Source organism: Nymphalis io, chromosome 17, assembly GCF_905147045.1.
Source record: "Nymphalis io chromosome 17, ilAglIoxx1.1, whole genome shotgun sequence".
Classification (NCBI taxonomy): domain Eukaryota; kingdom Metazoa; phylum Arthropoda; class Insecta; order Lepidoptera; family Nymphalidae; genus Nymphalis; species Nymphalis io.
The window spans coordinates 2,232,223-2,251,363 of record NC_065904.1 but is presented as its reverse complement, the minus strand read 5'-3'; the positions used below and the strand labels follow the sequence as shown (position 1 = coordinate 2,251,363).

Genomic DNA, 19,141 nt, shown 5'->3' with positions numbered 1-19,141 from the left:
AATCGAAATTCCAGGATTGTATATTCATTTCAATGTGTTACAAGAAGTGATCGAAGATAATCACTAACCATCAGGTAACGCCTTTGCTCATCTATCTACTTGAATTATTAAAAAAGCCCACCTTTCTCATTTAGTCGGGTAACACACGTAAGCGACTATTCATATTATTGCTTTGCAAGTTCCTGATCCATATAAACTTGAAATTTGAAACAAAACATCGTTTTTGTAATACAATCGTTAAGTGTAGAATATCGTAACAATATTTAAAATTCAAATTACGACCAGTTTACATAATAAAAGCCTCGAATCAAATCGTATTTTGAAACAATGAACAATTGTTCCTTGCACCTATTATAATGTAATACTAGTAATCTTGTATAGAAATATTATAGGAACGTACAATGAATAATGTGCACTTATTTAATTGGAAGTAAAATATCGAACATCATTATAATAATATATATGTTTTATTTTTCTTTTTCTTTTAATAGGTAGGCGAACGTGCAAATTGGCCGTCGTGATGATAATGGCCATCAACTTTGGGAACTAAGATGAGTCCTTTGTGTCTGTGGTTACACTCAATCCCACTTCACACAATACTAAGTATTGCTATTTGGCGGTAAAATATCTGACGAGTGGGTGGTACCTACATGCACAAAGGACTACCACCAAATGTATAACATTTACGTAATATAGTTATATTATAGTAATATAGTTACTTTTTGACGAGCCGGTTGGTACGGTTGGTAGAACACTTGCCTGTCACGCCGAAGGTTGTGGATTCGATTCCCATCCAGGACAGACATTTGTGTGCATGAACATTCTGTTTGTCCTGAGTCTGGGTGTAATTGTAATTATCTATATAAGTATGTATTTACAAAAGAAATGTAGTATATCAGTTGTCTGGTTTCCATAGTACAAGCTTAATTTGGGATCAGATGGCCGTGTGTGAAAAATGTCCCAGTATATAAAAAAAAACTATGCATATTATATAAATAATATTTTTAAATACAAGTACAATGCCCGTAATTTAAGGTAGCCTGCTTAAGTTTGGCCTCTCCGAGACCATAGCGGATGTAAAACAAAAAAAAAAAAAATAAGTTAATCGACTCCTTCGGTAATTTTAAACAAGCTATACCTATGCTTAGTTGCATATCTATTCTAAGTTAACAATATGGTCCACTACACTACACTATGGTACACTACACTATGCAAATCGTTGTAAAAATCTATATAGTCTCGGTTTTTACACAAATTAAATAAGATAAGATTTCTTAATTATCAAGGAACATATGATATAAAAATCATTTAATATATTATACAATTTTTTTTGAATGCTGGAAAAACGCATTACGCGTTTACTCCATGCGAAAAGTGAGGGGGTATGTGGGGCTCGCCGGTGTCCAAGGCGATGACTAGAATGCGATCGTTGTATTCCCAACGTTCGCCATAATCTAAAGTAAAACAAGATCTTCGTGTCAAACTTGCATAACTTGGTAACACTGCTGTGGGTAGATATAAAAAAAAATATACAAATAGCCCGCATCACGTTTTTTTATTTAACAACTTTTTTAATGTCATAGATTACTGACACACGAACTTATAAAACAAAACCACCTTGTACAAGACCACAGACCACACATTTTTTCATCTTGTGTGGTCACGTGTACCGAGTCCTAACAGTTTACTATCGCCGTTAATTTATAACGCCGAGTGTTGGCATGCACCAGCTTTAAAGGATTATTTTTAACTGAGTTTAGTCTTATGATAAAATTTACTGTTAGTTTTGCGGTGCGATTCATTTAATTTGTTACAATTTTTTTTGTATATCATATACAGTACAGTAACAGCCTGTAAATGTCCCACTGCTGGGCTAAGGCCTCCTCTCCCTTTTTGAGGAGAAAGCTTATTCCACCATGCTGCTCCATGCGGGTTGGTGGAGTACACATGTGGCATGTGTTGAATTTCAGTGAAATTCGACACATGCTGGTTTCCTCACGATGTTTTCCTTCACTGTCAACAAATTTAGCACATGAAAATTCAGTGTTGCTTGCCCGGGCTTAAAGCCACGATCATCGGTTAAGATGATCACACGCATGTATGTAAGATTCATGAGTATGAACGAAAAAAAAAAGATAGACATATGGAATATTGTCACTACTACACTTGACATCAGACATGAGATACTTTTTCATCTAATACCCACCCCTCTCCCCCTAAAACGTGGACGAATATTAGTATCGAATAAATAACGTTGATTTAGCCATACCTATGTATTAGGAACATTAGGTACCTATGTATTAGGAACATTTTCAGTAGTTAAACAGTAAACATTTCATTGTTATGTGTGTATGTAGATGTTTTCGAAAAGCGATGAAAATAAAGCGCTGGTTAAAATTACGTATACGTGTTTGAATGTATACCTAATTATTATTTATATGTTGCAGCTTAAATATAAAAAACCTGGCCATCTATATAGTGGAAATGATATTGGAAACCTATACGATCAAGGTTAACTCCTTGGCAAACAGCTTTATGATACGCAATGCCAAATGATACCAAGCTGTGGACTTCACTGCTGGCACCTGTATCTATTTACAGAGGTTTACTACCTAAGCACCTTAACTGGTGTGTAGTTCATTCCATCTTCAAAATCTTCACATAAGTCTAGATTGCAGACAAGAGTTATCAAATTTTCCATAATGAAGAATGAATAACATTGAATACCACATTTTTTGATTTTGCATTTTATATCAAAAAAACATAATAGAGAGTAATAGAAAATAGCGTGGTGGATATATAGTCAGTTGCTTATATTTATAGTGTTATTTCGTGTTTTAATAATTAACTTGAATGAATAGTTAAGTGAGTGACTTTGTTTAAAACTTTGTCCGTAACATGAAGTAGTTAAAAGTGAACAGTTTAAACAAAGGTTGAGATTAGCGGTGAAAATGCTCTGTTTGTCTGTCCATGTATGCGCATGCGCACACGCCTCGGCACTTGTTAAAACGCCTATCAAATATTTGAGCATCACTTTCTTTACCTTTGTTCTATTAAACAAGTGAACTTTACAGGAGTTGAGTAAGAAACCCGTTCTATTGGTCGTCATTTACGTCTCATTCATCCAAAGTAATGAAATAGCGTCTCTTAGGTTCATTCTATACTAATTTTCGCCTGCGGCTTAGCCCGCATTTTAGGGCGAGTTGTTTTTTTATAAAAAAGTAGTCTACGTTCTCTCTTAGAACTCAAGCTTGCTTCATAGTAAGATTCAATAAAATTGTTCAGTGGTTTAGCCGTAAAAGCGTAACAGATATACAGAGTTACTTTAGCATTTATAATACATATTAATATAGATATGTATGTGCGAAAGTTGGTTTGTTGTTTTTCAGTTTCTTTTGCAACGGATAGTCAACATATATGTAAAAATATTTACAGTTACATTATTTACTTCGATTTTCGACATCCCTAGTTAAATAAAAGTAAAAAAAAAAACAAATTCAAACAAACTTTTATACAAAACATATGTATAAATGATACAGAAATTTCTACAGAACACAATAATTTTAAAGCTCCCGTTGCTTGTTTAAAACCGTTACTTAAAAATACACGAATGTGTCAACAAATTGTGTAGTAAGTTACTATTAGCGACTGTTCAATTAAACACTGATTTCGCTCTTTCTGTCATTATTGATTTGACATTCGAAAGAAGAAGACACAGCATTAATTAACTAACTCTCTAAACAACGTTTATTAATAAGGCCGTTACTTACTCATTGAATTTTATATTAACCTGTCCAAGTCGAAATTTAAAGTCCTATAATCACGACTCAATTGAGCTTACAAATTATATAATACATTAATCCTCTATGTATACGGCTTTATATGTATTGAAATTGAACCAATGAAACTTTCAACTAACAACTTTCCAGGAAGTACCTTCCGGGTACCGAATACAGTCTGGAAGTTGAAAGTCTGTACACTTCTTTGCTTCGGAAATCATGTGAAGCCGTCGATCCTGCACCTGAACTCTTGCGGGTGGTGTTGGATTTGCCGTCTCATCGTTTTATGAGAGTAATAGAGAGCGCACCCGTGTTTGCGCACATACTTATACACAGTACAGTAACAGCCTGCAAAATATCCCATTGCTGGGTTAAGGCCTCCTCTCCGTTTTTGAGGAGAAGGCTTGGAGCTTATTTCTCCTTTGAGATTGGCTGCCGTGGCCAAAATCGGTCGAGGACATCATCATTAATTTTGATAGCTCAGTAAGAAATAAAGATATCTATGATAATGATAGTGGTTTTATCACACAACGGTTAAGAATCTGGTCGTAATTTAAGCTGTAACTCGTTATATATCAATATTCTATTACACACGTTATCATTATTACAACTATTGAAAAATATCTCTTCCGTCCATTTTACAAGACGCTTTGATTGAGATACGTACACTTAACAACAAAATATATATTATGTATTATTTAAATATATTATTATTATTAAATTTCCCTGTTTCACTAATCCCCTGAATTCACTAAAGTTATCGTAATTCCGGAAATATATCCAGTTTTATATAAATGAAGTTAGTAAAAGTTAGGTTTATATACAAACAGAATATTATGAAACCTCTATAAACGGAGAGGTGGCTGGCACTTTTTATACATATAAGTTATTAACTTAAAACGAACACAATAACAAATATTATATAAGTGACACTATCACTATACAAATGCTCCATACACACGGGCCTGTTTATATCTATAAATGTTGAAAAGACATACTTTTATTTATTATATCGGCCCTTACTTAGCTTCTCGGGTACTATATCTGCGAATAATATTTTGGACGGCGTGTATGCTTACTAATATTATAAATGCAAAAGAGTTTGTTTATTTGTTTCGCTTTTACGACTTAACTACACAAATGGTTATCATGAAATTTTGATACACGTTGTCAGAGGTACAGAAAGATACATAGGGCTAACACACTTAACGAGGACGAAACCGCGGCTGTAATGAATTTTTTAATATTTTTTGTATTTTGTTTCCTATTTTAAAATTAATATATGCTTTAATTAATAGACAATTTATCTTCCTAGCTGTACATTATATTCAATTTCTCAATATCCACTCAAATAGTCCAATACTCTTATTAGCATATTATGATTGCAACACTGTCCGACACAGCGCTTAAATTAACTTAAACATTACCCACATCATTTCCTTAACTGTCAAATATATTACAATAAAAGTCAAAAGCTGACATCTTTAATATATTATCATTAATGTGAAATATTATCAATTTTATAATTAAAAATAAGTAACAAATCAAGGGATTACTGAATAGCATTCCTTAGTGGGTGTATTCCAATCACAGGGGTAGGATAGGTAAATAAACTTTGATATAGAATTTACGCGATATCATTGGTCGAGATCTTGAATAGTCTATATTAATTATGGATTCGTGAAAAAATGGCGTTTTCAATGTCGGGATAAGTTGTTATCGAAACATTTGAAGTAAAATATATGTGGATATCAGTAGTTACGTAAAATTCTATTGTTATTATAAATAAAGAAAAATTAATCTAGAACTGTTTGTAGTGCGTAATATAGTCAAGTAAATATAAGATCTTTCTACGATTGGAATAGATCCTATTCGTATGTTATGCTATCACTGATCCAGTATTCCATTTTAAAAGATGAGTAATTTAATGCATTTATACGTGGTTCCAAGGATGATTCTGAAAGGCGATGCAAAATATGGCTTATGACTAACGTGGCCATACGTCATGCTTTAAATGAGACAGACTCGCTTTCAACGTATCACCTAAAAAAAACTTCAATATGACCCGCTAACTGACAATTAAAGAAGATAGACATGAAACGAAAATATGATCTCAAGTAATTGGCTGTTTTTTTTTGAGTTGATTACTTCGTGTACATAGACCGAGATGCATAAACAAGAGAGCTGAAGATACCATGTATAGGGACTTAAAATGTTCATTCATTTACAGCTCATTCACAGCTCGCGTGGACTTAAGAAGGAAGGGGGAAGCAGGAATTAGAGAGAATAATTCCTCAGAGCACTCGCCGTGATACAGTCGATAGCAAGCGCTCAGTGCTGCTATCTCACGACGCAATTGTAAAGGTTCAAGGGTGTTTGTGACCTTTACGTCGCCAATAATGCGTACGGCACGTCGCTGCAACCGGTCCAAGGCCTCCAGTAGGTACTTAGCGGAGCCATCCCAAAGGTGCGAGCAATATTCCACGCAAGACCGTACCTGTGTTTTGTACAGCAGGCACAGTTGTTGTGGCGTGAAAAAACGCCGCACCTTGTTCAGAACTCCGAGTTTCCGTGAAGCTGTTTTTATAACAGCCTCGATGTAATCCCTTGGACTAAGGTCGCAGCGAACGTCAATCCCCAGCATGGCGATTTTGCTTTGTATCACCAGCGGAGTACCACAGAGGGAGGGAAGAGGGGAAAATGCTGACTTTTTCGCTGTGAGAGCGCATACCTGTGTTTTCTTGGCATTAAACTCAACAAGATTATCAGAGCCCCATTTGGCGATGAGCTCTAATGTCCTATCGAGTTCAATGACAAGATCCTTCCGCCTCTCCTCAATTTCCGCTCGCCCAGCCACTGCGAGTCCGTGGTATCCACCATGCACTGTACTATCGTCTGCATAGCAATTTATGTTCCCAAGAGAGAACATATCATTAATATGCAAAAGAAAGAGTGTGGGAGATAGCACAGATCCCACGGGGACCCCAGCATTCACTACATAGAACTGTGAAGCGCAACCATCAACTAAAACAAGAAGGCTACGCTTGTGTAGGAAGCTGCCAATCCAGGTGCATAGCTGAGCAGGCAGACCATATGCCGGTAGCTTGGAGAGAAGACTTCTGTGCCAGACCCTGTCGAAAGCCTTGGAGATATCGAGGCTGACAGCCAACGATTCTCCATGCTTTATGCATGCTTCATCCATTAATTATGAGTAATTGCAATGTAAGAATATTATAAAAAGCAGGCTGAGTTTCTTTCGCCGGTCATTCCCAGGTCTGAGGTTTCTTTCCGAAACAGTAATAATAGTAAACAATAAGTAGATGTAAGTTCCGTATTTAATAAAGATTTTTAGCTTCGACTTAAAGCTCTTCCAAAAAATAAATAAAACCAGTTCCCTATTTTGTACATAATTAATCAATAAATATTAAATTTCATTTACCATTATTATTTTTTTAAACTATTACAGGCTGTTACTTTACTTTTTCTATTCAGGTCTAGTCTTCTTTTTTTCTAGTCTAGACTAGGGTTGTTAGTCTAGATTAATTGTGTAAGCCTCTCTTAAGTATAAAGCAAGTTAAGAAATGAATTATTAACTGTTTGGAAGCTGCAATCTTACATCTTAAATGAGGTATAATGAGGTCTAATATGACTCTTTAAAAAGACTAATTTCACAATGTCTCTTTAAAAAAAAAATCGTTTACGACAATTTAAGCTTTAAGATACTAATATTAAGAAACAAATTTGTCTGTAATATTTTTTATTCTTGTATAATTTTATGAGGTAGATAACTCTTTGAGCTATTATCGTAAGTAGTCACCTGATTCGTAGCTTTGATTTATCTGAATGTAAAAATGAACGCACACAGCGGAATATCTTTTGATTAAAAGAAAAACAGTATTATTAAGTTAGTCACGCAAAAATTTTAATATTTTTTTTTTTTTGGTAAACTGTAATTCTACAACACAAGATTTCAAGCAAACATATATGTCAATGTAAACCGAGATGGCCTAGTGGTTAGAACGCGTGAATCTTAACCGATGATCATGGTTTCAAACTCGGACAAGCACTACTGAATTTTCATGTGCTTAATTTGTGTTTTTAATTCTTCTCATGCTTGGTGATGGAAAAAATCGTGAGGAACCTTTCATTGAAATTCTGCCACATGTGTATTCTACCATCCCGCATTGGAGCAGCGTGGTGGAGTAAGCTCCAAACCTTCTCCTTAAAAGGCAGAGGAGGGCTTAGCTCAGCAGTGGGACATTAACAGGCTGATACTCTTATATATGTCAATAAGGCCAAAAGGATTAGTGTAATCATATTATTTCGATGTCTGTAACAAACCATTAATTTACACTGTTCACTATCAAGTAATTCCTTCTTTTCAAGTTAAAACGCATCTCGATGTCGACAGCATTCAGACTGATTTTACCATATGTATGAATATTAGTTTATTTAATTATTATTTAATGTTATGGAAGAAAGGCCGCTCATTTACTGATCTATAACCTTGACGTTCTTCTGTCCCGTCATGTTATCTTCCAGGTTCTGTCAGTCCTTCTAAATTTAAATGTATAAATTAAGTCATCATTGGGCAATTCATAGTCAAAGTCCAATCTTGTATGTTTGAGCTAATCACAGAATTTACATTGGGGATTGTTACTCTGTCGGTAATAAATATAAAAATAATAGCTTTAAAGGTATTAAAACATATGATTAGTGTTGAATGCAGGTTTGTTATCGCTGTTTAGTTTCCGAGTACAGTACCAAATAAACAGCTAAATAAGTTTTAATAGAAACATTTAATTTTAAAATAATAAAATATTATAGACAAGAGTTACCCATAAAGATATTAAAATATGTTTACGAGAACGCACAATAAAAATGCTCTTAAACTCACCGTAGATATAGACGTTTTACTGCTGATTGTCAGCTGGGTGCGGATGAAAATATCTCCTAGCGTGGGAATCATATAACTAATAACAATAATTATATATTAATACTTGTTTTAAAAGTAGTAATTGCTAGAAAACAATACTACTCTAAATACTTGTTCTTGTTGAATATATATTTTATTATTCATATATTCTATAACTAAAATTACAATAAAAAAAAACAAAATACGCATTACAAATTGAAAGAAAATAGGCGCCGTCTATAAGATAGTACTGTGGCATTGTACCCAAGACGCTGGCACTATTGTCTCTTTGTACCAAATTATTATATTAGTAACATTAAAATAAAACGAAATTTCCAATGCTTTATCTATTCGACTAAGATTTCTCATACACTTTATCTTCCAAACAATTCATAAAATTACAACATCAACACACTTTTCTTTTTTTTTTAATGCTGAAAAAACGCGTTACGCGTTTCCCCCACGGAAACAGTGGGGGGGTATGCGCCCCGAACATCGGAATATCCACTAAAAACCAGGGGTACCCTTTCCGTCTTAACGAGGAGCGCCACGGGATCGCTTTCGCATGCTACCGCGACAACATCAATACACCTATACAACTTAACTTCGTCTTGGTTTAACTAAAATCTCAAACGATTATAATTCATCGTTATCAAATGTAACGTACTCGTTTTATGAGTTCATCTTATTGGTATTTAGATAATATAAATAATTTTAGACGATATTTATAATGCGAGATTATTTTTTCACTGCTTCGTTATTAACGAATTAAATTAACGGAGCACTGCTTCGTAATGATGATGTCTTCTCGACTGACTTCTGCCACACCAACTAAACTAAACTAAAATGTAAGCGAAGTTGTTATCAGAACTTTGGAAGTAAAATTAAAGTACATATAAGTAGTTAAGTGGACTAGTTTTGTCTTATAAATAAAGATAGATTAATCAAGACCTATTTGAAGTTAATAATATAGAAAAGCTATTAGCAAATCGCATGGAATATGTAAATCTAAGAGCCGAGATGGCCTAGTGGTTAGAACGCGTGAATCTTAACCGATGATCGTGGGTTCAAACCCGGGCAAGCACCACTGAATATTCATGTGCTTAATTTGTGTTTATAATTCATCTCGTGCTTGACAGTGAAGGAAAACATCGCGAGGAAACCTGCATGTGTCTGATTTTATTGAAATTCTGCCACATGTGTATTCTACCAACCCGCATTGGAGCAGCGTTTTGGAATAAGCTCAAACCTTCTCAAAATGGAGAGGAGGCCTTAGCCCAGCAGTGGGACATTAACAGGCTGTTACTGTATGTAAATCTAACGTTTATAAATCTTTACTTCTTCTTCGATTGGAATAGGCTATACCTGGACGAGATAAGGATATTCTAATTTCTTATTGAGGGTATTTAATTATCCAAATTAAGTTATTATCGTATAGAAAAAATATAACGTGATATAACATATTTACGGACAGTTAAAACCTATGTTTTAAGAAGTTGGCCAATATCTATATACTTTAACTTTTTTGATATAATTACTAACCTTATTTATAATAGTTTCACCCGAGAGAACAATAAAATTTTATATACGACGACTTTCTCTGTATATTAACAGCCGCGTTAAAACTTAAAACTGGGTGCTCCGCCCACATGGATTTGTTAAATTGAAAATAGGTAGGCGGAAAGACTGGTGCTTTAAGAAATATTAACCACCATACCGCAATATAATCCTTACGTCGCCAATGCGCCACCAACCTTGGGAACTAAGATGTTATGTCCCTTGTGCCTGTTTCACTGGATCGATCAGCATCAAACCGGAACACAACAATACTACGTATTGATGTTTAGCGGTAGCATATCTGAGGAGTGGGCTTGAATTATATAGTCTAAAAAGTTTATTAATAAAAAAGGATATGGCGTTCAAACAAATAACTCTTCAACCTTTATAACATTATTGTAGATTTTAAAGATATTCATGTATGTATCAACTATATATTGACCGCAAATTTGAAATTCATATGATAACATTTACTGCATTCGTTCATCCTATGTATAAATTTATTTGTATCTATTTAGTGTTATTTTGTGCTATGGAGCGAGCTATGCTCGGAGTATCTTTGAAGGATAAGATCAGAAATGAGATTATCCGGAAAAGAACCGGAGTCACCGACATAGCTTGCAAAATTAGCAGGCTGAAGTGGCAGTGGGCTGGTCACGTATGTCGTAGGACCGATGGCCGTTGGAGCAGACGAGTCCTAGAGTGGAGACCGCGAATCGGCAAGCGCAGCGTAGGGCGCCCTCCAGCCAGGTGGACCGACGACCTTAAGAAGGTGGCGGGCACCAACTGGATGCGGAAGGCGGAGGACAGGGAGCTTTGGCGCACCTTGGGAGAGGCCTATGTTCAGCAGTGGACAACGATTGGCTGTTGATTGATTGATTGATTGATTTAGCGTCTGGGACATATCTGCGATCAATAATATTATTGATGTATCATATTGCACATTGTACAATTTTAAACACCGCGGACCATCAGAAATTTATCATACTTATCATTATATTTGTAAAACTGTATATTGTCTTTTTGTTTAAGCACCACTCAAAAACTACTGAGACGTTTTTGATGAAAAACTTTTGTTTAAAATCATGTGATAATACCTGCGGCAAGGTAGACCGACGATTTGAAAAAGGTAGCAGGTACGGGATGGATGCGGGCTGCCCAAAATCGGGATGGTGGGGGTTCTATACGGGTTTTGTCCAGTCGCCGTCAGCAGTCGTCGTTAAAAACTAGTATGATAATATTTTATCTCTCTACGATTGCGGAAGTCAGATACTTAATAATGAAGCAACTTATGAAAACTACCCGCTAGATATGGAATGAGAATTCCGTAATAAAATAAAATAAACGCTGACTATGTGGCTGGTATCAGCTAATGATTGTGTGTTAATAGTGTTATAAAAAGCCAAGTGCAAAAATAAAAAGAAATGCCTTTTTCAAATACGTTCTTACAAGTTTTTTTAATATTGTTTTTAAAAAATAATGTAATTTTAATGTCAGCAACGGTTAGGAATGTAGATTGTACCGAGAAAAATCAGCATGAAGAACACTTTACATCAATTACACGCGTGTAACAATTACATACAAAATATATTCTTTGTATTGTGTAAAGACCAGAATACAAGCTTTTTTACCAATATTTACGAAGATTCGGTTATGCCGCCTATTGATAAATGTAGAGCAAGGATTCGTACGATGACATTAAAACAGCTCCAAGACTAATATATTGAGCATAACTTTTTCATAAGTATTAATGATGTTAATGCTGATTATGTAAGGACAAAATTACTGGTACTTAAACGGAGATATCGAGTGTAGTAAATTGGCTTATCCAGCATTCAAGTGAGCCCTAAATGCTTAAAAATAGAAGCAAGAAGAATAAATTCATAGAAGATACTAAGTTGATCTAATCGTAATGGACCGAGATTGCCCAGTGGTTTCTTTTTTATAGAATAGGAAGCGGACGAGCATATGGGCCACCTGATGGTAAGTGGTCACCAAGCGCCTTTACATTGGCATTGTAAGAAATGTTAACCATCGCTTCCATCACCAAAGCGCCACCAACCTTGGGAACTAAGATGTTATGTCCCTTGTGCCTGTAATTACACTGGCTCACTCGCCCTCCAAACCTTAATAGAATTTCTGAATCTTAACCGATGTTTGCAGGCATGAAAGAAAACCCAAGAGGTACAAATAAAATTTGTTTGCAGTACTTATGTGATAAATCAATTTTAGTAATTCTTATATAAATAAATAATTTATATATTTATATATATATATATATATATATATATATATATATATATATATATATATATATATATAATATGTGTTTAATTAGATATGAAAATTAAATATAGTTAGGTCATTATTGTAGAAATTATGACCGCGTGGGATGGTAGTATAAATGTTAGCAGCATTTCTAGGTTAAATCGCAATTCCGATTCTCTGAGCGAAAAATGAAATAGCCGGTTGGTATCAGTGGGGGCGATAAGACGGGGCTTTATATCCTATAATACTTTTCTTACACTATTATTCACCGTGTTGTAAATAGCATCAAGATAAATTTAGGATTTTACTAGGTAGTAGGAGTTTGTGGACGTCCGTCGGGGTAGGGTTGCGTTCTGATTTGAGCCATTGTAACTACAGGCACAAGGGACATAACATCTTCTTGCCCAAAGTTGGTGGCAAATTGGCGATGTGAGTAATGGTCAATATTTCTTACATCGTCAATGGTTATTATAAGTTTGCCTTTCCTTCTACCTCTAAACGTAAAAAAATATTAAATTTGATTATTTTTATAAATATATAAATTAATATAATTATTTATATTAATTTAATTTAATCCGTTTATAACATGAAGCTATCGGATAATTTTACTTTTTACGATCTCAATGATAGAAAATTGTTGAATAGTATTCAGTTATTCTTTTTGATTGTTTTCAAATAACAATGAGAGTATTGTAAGAAGATAAATGAATCTACAAATATAGTATTAGAGTAATAATAAACTTTCATAATGCACTAGCTACGCTAATTTCACACTCGAATAAATAATATAAGCAAACATAGAAATAACCGGGAAGTGCAATTAATACTTATTACAGAATTTGCTTGTGTTTAATTGAATTATGAACATTGCACTATTATTAGAGTGTATTGTTTGATTGCTAAGTTTGAAGGGCAAGATTTCCGTCTCACAAATTTATCATTAATTAACATTAACGTGTGATACGAGCGATCTCCAAGTTTTTTAACGTTGATCATTAATCTTTTGAATATCTTTAATTCACATGTTTTTAATAAATAAATTATTAATTTGACACAAGCTACAGGTTATAAAAATGGCGTGAGAGCCAAGGTAGTCACGAGAATTGATGTGCAAACGTGTGAGCTCTCAGTCAGCTCTCTGAACGGCACTCATCTCACGCACACATTAACGCACTTACAGTAACAAATCTTTCGTTGATGTCATCTGACACTCGAAATTTTATGTTGACGTTATCTGACGCTCGAAATCTTAAGCTTATTCGTCTGACGCTCGAAGTCTCAGTTAGCCATTACCGTGTACAGAGCGCTATGATTTTAACACATGAATAAGCTGTAGTCAGCAAATGCCAGAAAGAAAAATTTGTTTTTTATTATCATTTTATTATCATTATCAGAATAATCTACAATATTTGTTGTTTCATATTGGTTGTTTGGTTGGTTGGCTCTTTAAATAGATTTTTTTTATATTGACTTTTACAAAATGATGATATACTATATTACATTAAACGTGGTTGGAACGTAGGCGTTGAACACGATCTCTAATGTCTTCTTTTATTCACTAGCGTTTCACTGAGTGCCAGTCCGATGCCCAGGGCGTCTAAATTATGTAAGCAAGGGCTTGTCCACAATATACATAAGATTATTTGAAGATTTTGACCCTAATAAGTAATAACTTCCTTGGCCGTAATTAGGGTATATATAAGTAGCAACCCAAGTAGGTCCTGCGCCTGAACTCTTTCCGGTCTCTCCTATCGAATCATGAGAGGGGGGAATTGAGAATGAACTTGGGGTTGCGCACACACTTGTGCACCATAATTTATACTGTCCACACTGCGCGACCGTTGATAAAATCAGTCATTATTATATATTTATTACAATATGTATTGGGTACAGAGTTTGTATTTTTTTTTATTAAGAAAACTAATGTCACTGTGTTTCTATATTTAAATGTCGGCGACCCTGAGCTTGTGCCATACGTGGGTAGGGTAAAGATGGAACAACGTCATACAATTATTATGTAGTGAAGATATAAATGGCTAGTGAGTACTCGCCCTATACCGTAGCTGTCAGTAATTTATGGCAATGCACAATCTGCGCGATTCTCGGCTCGCGTGTTGCATACTTATTTATTTTTGGTCCGATAAAATTGTTTGTACTATAAATGAATGAGTATATAGAGATAGTTTACTTGAATTGTAATTATTATGTTCATGAATATTAGACAGGTTTAAGCCTAAATCAAGATTATATCTGTTAGTCTTATTAAGGTATTAATTACGTTTAATTACGTTACGTTAATGTCCGTTTTTTTTTCAAAGATTACTAATATTCCTATTTACTTCACCAATCAAGCGTGCTTGTTTTATGAGGACGATAATGGATTTTAAATATCAAGACCGGATATTTGAGCCGGATGGCGTGGTTGGTAGATACTTGCCTTTCACGCCGAAGGTTGTGGGTTCGATTCCCACCGAGGACAGACATTTGTGTGCATGAACATGTCTGTTTGTCCTGAGTCTGGGTGTAATTATCTATATAAGTATGTATTTACAAAAGAAAAGTAGTATATGTAGTATATCAGTTGTATGGTTTCCATAGCACAAGCTCTGTACAAGCTTAATTTGGGATCAGATGGCCGTGTGTGACAAATGTCCCAGGATATTATTATTATTATTAAGACCCCGTAAACCGTCAAGTGCGCTTTTATAAAATCCACAAAAGTAATTACGATGTGCATGTTTTACATTACCAACAACGCGTTGTGATTTGTTCCTTCGTTCAATGAGCTTTTTCGTTATTTGAATCACCAAATCTACTATAAGGAAATTATTTTACTAGGCCAACTAGGTAGGCTATTTACAATGACAAATTTAAACTGTCATTCTATTACTTAAACACAGTTACTGTCACACTCACCTGTCAAACTAAAGCGTACTTAAGATATGATTCTAATCAGAAAAGAGAAAAAAAAAAGTTCTAATATCAATTAAAAACATTTAATAAATTTGTTTTTTTTTTTTTAATAATAATCTAGTAATTATTAGAAATTATACTAAAATAATTGTTATGTCATTAAATCGGCTGATTAATTATGGATTGATTACATTTTCGATTTTAAGCTAGGAGATTAAATTAGTCTGAAATTGATTAATAATCAATTTCAGACGTTAATTTGCTACATAAACTGAGTTTATATTTATTTACTATATTGCCGAGCTTTCGCAATGAAATGTTCTTAACAATAACTAATCATTACTTCATGGCAAAAATAAATTCACGAAGAACATATTTCTGTTATCTAATTTAATCTTGGTATGAAGAATTTAAAAAAAATAGTCTTGCTTATAATTAATTTTATAATTAGTTATAAAGATAGATAGTCGACATGGCGCAGTGTTTAGAACACGTCCTTGAGGAGAGCTAAACCGAGCCACGAGCGTAGACCAGCACGGGGGGCCGCGGATGCGTTATATCAACACGATCCCGCAGCCTATCCGATCCGTGCTGAGGACGGCCATCACAGTGGTTTTAGTGGGTAAGAATCCCACATAACCCAGTTCCTCCATCATGGGAAAAAAATTGTTTAGAATACGTGAGTCTTAACCGAGTATTATGGATTCAAGCCAGGTCAAACACCTCTGAGTTTTTGTGTGTTTAATTTGTGTTTTTAATTCATCCCGGGCTCAGTAGTAAAGATCAATGTGAGGAAGCCTGCTAGTGTCGAATGAAAACTAACCACATGTTTATCCACCAACCCGCATTGGAGCAGTGTTGCGGAATTTATTACAACAGTCTTCTTAATACTAAAGTAGGTCTTAGCCCAGCAGTGGGCAGCAGTGGGCAACATTTACAGGCTGTTACTTTCACTTATCATAGATTTTGGTTCATTTAAATTTACGAGCGAACGACAAATACACGGTTAAAATTAATTACTCGTAAATGGCACAGAAATTTAGAATTTTAGTATGTAGCTTTTAGGTAAACTATTGATAGACGATAGTAAATATACTACAAAGGAACTAAGCTTAAAACAAATATTTCTAAGAATGGTCTACGTAGTACCTACTGCTATAATTGCTATATATATGTTGTTCTTCGATCCACTGCCAGCCGCTAATGTACATAGTAATTCATAAAGTAGGTTCCGCTAACGTACCTAGTAATTCATGAAGTAGGTTCGAATATTTATATTTATAAATCGAATGATATAAATCAATTAAAATCAAAAGGTTGATCACAACACCTCACTAGCGTTCTACCCTTTTCCCGCCAACATTTTTCTTTTATTAGCATTGCCAGCTTCAAAATCACAGTAATAACATCAATTATGTTTATTTATCTTAGTATGATTTCCGTTAGCTTAACAAACATTTGTATTAATAGTATATTGTAATTTACTGAAGACGTCGTTATAAATTCAATATGGCGCATTTTTTTTAGGTTATGTAAAAAAAAAACAAAGAAATAATTTTATCTAGACATTTATTGAAATCAATATACACACAGACATACACGCACTACTTTATAATATTTACAATTTTAAACACACACTAAATGCAAAGGAATGTTCCGAAGAAATATTTACAAAAGATTTAATATTATCTAATGCTATTAAGCTACTGCGCATTTGATACTATTAGAACCAAAAAGTTTTTATATTTTAAAAACTTTTTAAAAAATAACATTAAATTGATTGTTGTAATACAGAAGCAATATACATTGTATGCCTTATATTTACAGTATTAATAGCACAGATTAATTCCGTATTAGAAATGGCATAATTTATTGACCGAGTGTATGACTTCTAAGTAGATGCTATACTTTTCTACACTTGAAATCTTAATTTTTAAAGTTCAACATTCCAAATAATAATAACAATAAACAATATAAAAAATAAAGACGATGAATTTCAATTTAGTACTCCAGGATAACATACTAATCTACAATTTCGATTGTAGTTTCCTTATTTATCCTTCTCTTTTTTTATAATGTCATTACGTATGTATAAGCAAGCAATATTATATCTAACTTTTTTTATCTATACCTTTTTACCCCTTAATTAACAATCTATGAAGGTGGGTTATGGAATTAAATTACTATTAATTATAGCAAAATAAAAAACAATCTTGTAATATCTTACGACTAGCAGGTACTACACATTAAATACTTTCATTTGGTAATAAATAACTTAATATTTACATTCACAAATCATTACATAACTGGGGCTTATTAAACATTAAAAGTTATTAATTTACAGCATTTGATAAATGCTACTAATTAATATTTTTTTTTAGATTAAAGCCCCTATTTAAATGATAAATATTTAAATTGATATAATTTAAATATTTTTATTAAATATTAACTATCAATATTTCGTATAAAATGATTTATACGAAATTTGTCACTGGGAAATAATTTTTTTTTTTTTTATTGTAGTCTGACCAAACAAGCAAAACCATTGCCTGTTTTAAAAAAAAAAGTTAAGATTTGGTGCGAAAGATGACTGCTATTTATAATATAGCCTTAAATATTCCGATTGTTATTTTATAATATGATAAAGTTTGATTTGTTTTATTTTCATTAAAAACATACATGACACAAATTAATTTAAAAAAAATGAAATCGATTAATAAAACAGGATTATTGATTTTATGTCCACTGCTGAAATCAAAATGAGTATTTTCTATGATGTCCTATCAGACTAAAAATATATACTTATATAAAAAAGATTTTATTCACTTGTCTGTTTTACATGTTTTATTTTTCTAATATAAAATGTTCGCACATATTAAGTATAACTTTATATACTAAATATGTATGATTTGAAAATGTCTTATTTTTCATTATAATATTTAAAATCAGTTCTACTAAGATACGTCAAAGTAATTGATTAATTTCTAATTATTTACATATGTAACTGGCGATATGATTAAAACGCCTATTTATTATAAATAATATTTATAATTATTTATGAAAGTCGGCTATTACGAAATCATTGAAATCGCACATAGGTACGTATTCATTCTGCCTAATATTTATAGATCATACAAATTACTACTATCAATAAACATTTAAATACGTAAGAATGATACAATGACTTTGAGCAATCTAATTTATCTACGTTTAATATAGAATTGTATGTCTATAGATTCTTAAATCATAATTAGATTTAAAAATGTCCTAACCTCAAAAATACACCATATTTTGTCAATGTTAAAATTTACATAATTTTGATCAAATCAAACACAATTCAAATGGATCTTATTTCGTAATCAACTAGACCCTCGCCTCATCACAATCACATTAGCTAATCACCAGATGGAAACTGACTAAAGATCACTGCAAAAGAATCTAACATTCTTCCATATAGTGTCCATGTTTTGGGATAACGTCGAAATCGATTCCCAATGAAGTTGAAAGGTCTGTCCAGACCTTAAACAGCCTGCGGCTAAGGGACCACGACCCTGGTCTGACTGGAGAGCAGCCTTCGTACTGATTGGTGGTTGTTACCGTCACTGCTGGATATATCACTCGTGCTGACAACAGCTGGCTGGGAAAAGTTCTTACAAAGAACTAGGACCTGGGAAACATAAATTGTAAATTAAAACCGCGAATAATATTA

The 19,141-nt window shown here is 33.5% G+C and overlaps 1 protein-coding gene across 2 annotated transcripts in view; it reads right to left on the bottom strand.

The window, feature by feature from the left end:
* Positions 1–16,984: 16,984 nt before the first annotated feature.
* The window catches only part of LOC126775000 (phospholipid phosphatase 2-like), an 84,747-nt gene continuing 82,590 nt past the window's right edge, over positions 16,985–19,141 (bottom strand). For both annotated transcript variants that reach the window (XM_050496708.1, XM_050496709.1), the window contains exon 7: positions 16,985–19,099. In XM_050496708.1, the coding sequence (XP_050352665.1) occupies positions 18,968–19,099 (132 nt within the window). In that variant the 3' untranslated portion in view covers positions 16,985–18,967. The remainder of the gene's footprint in view (positions 19,100–19,141) is intronic.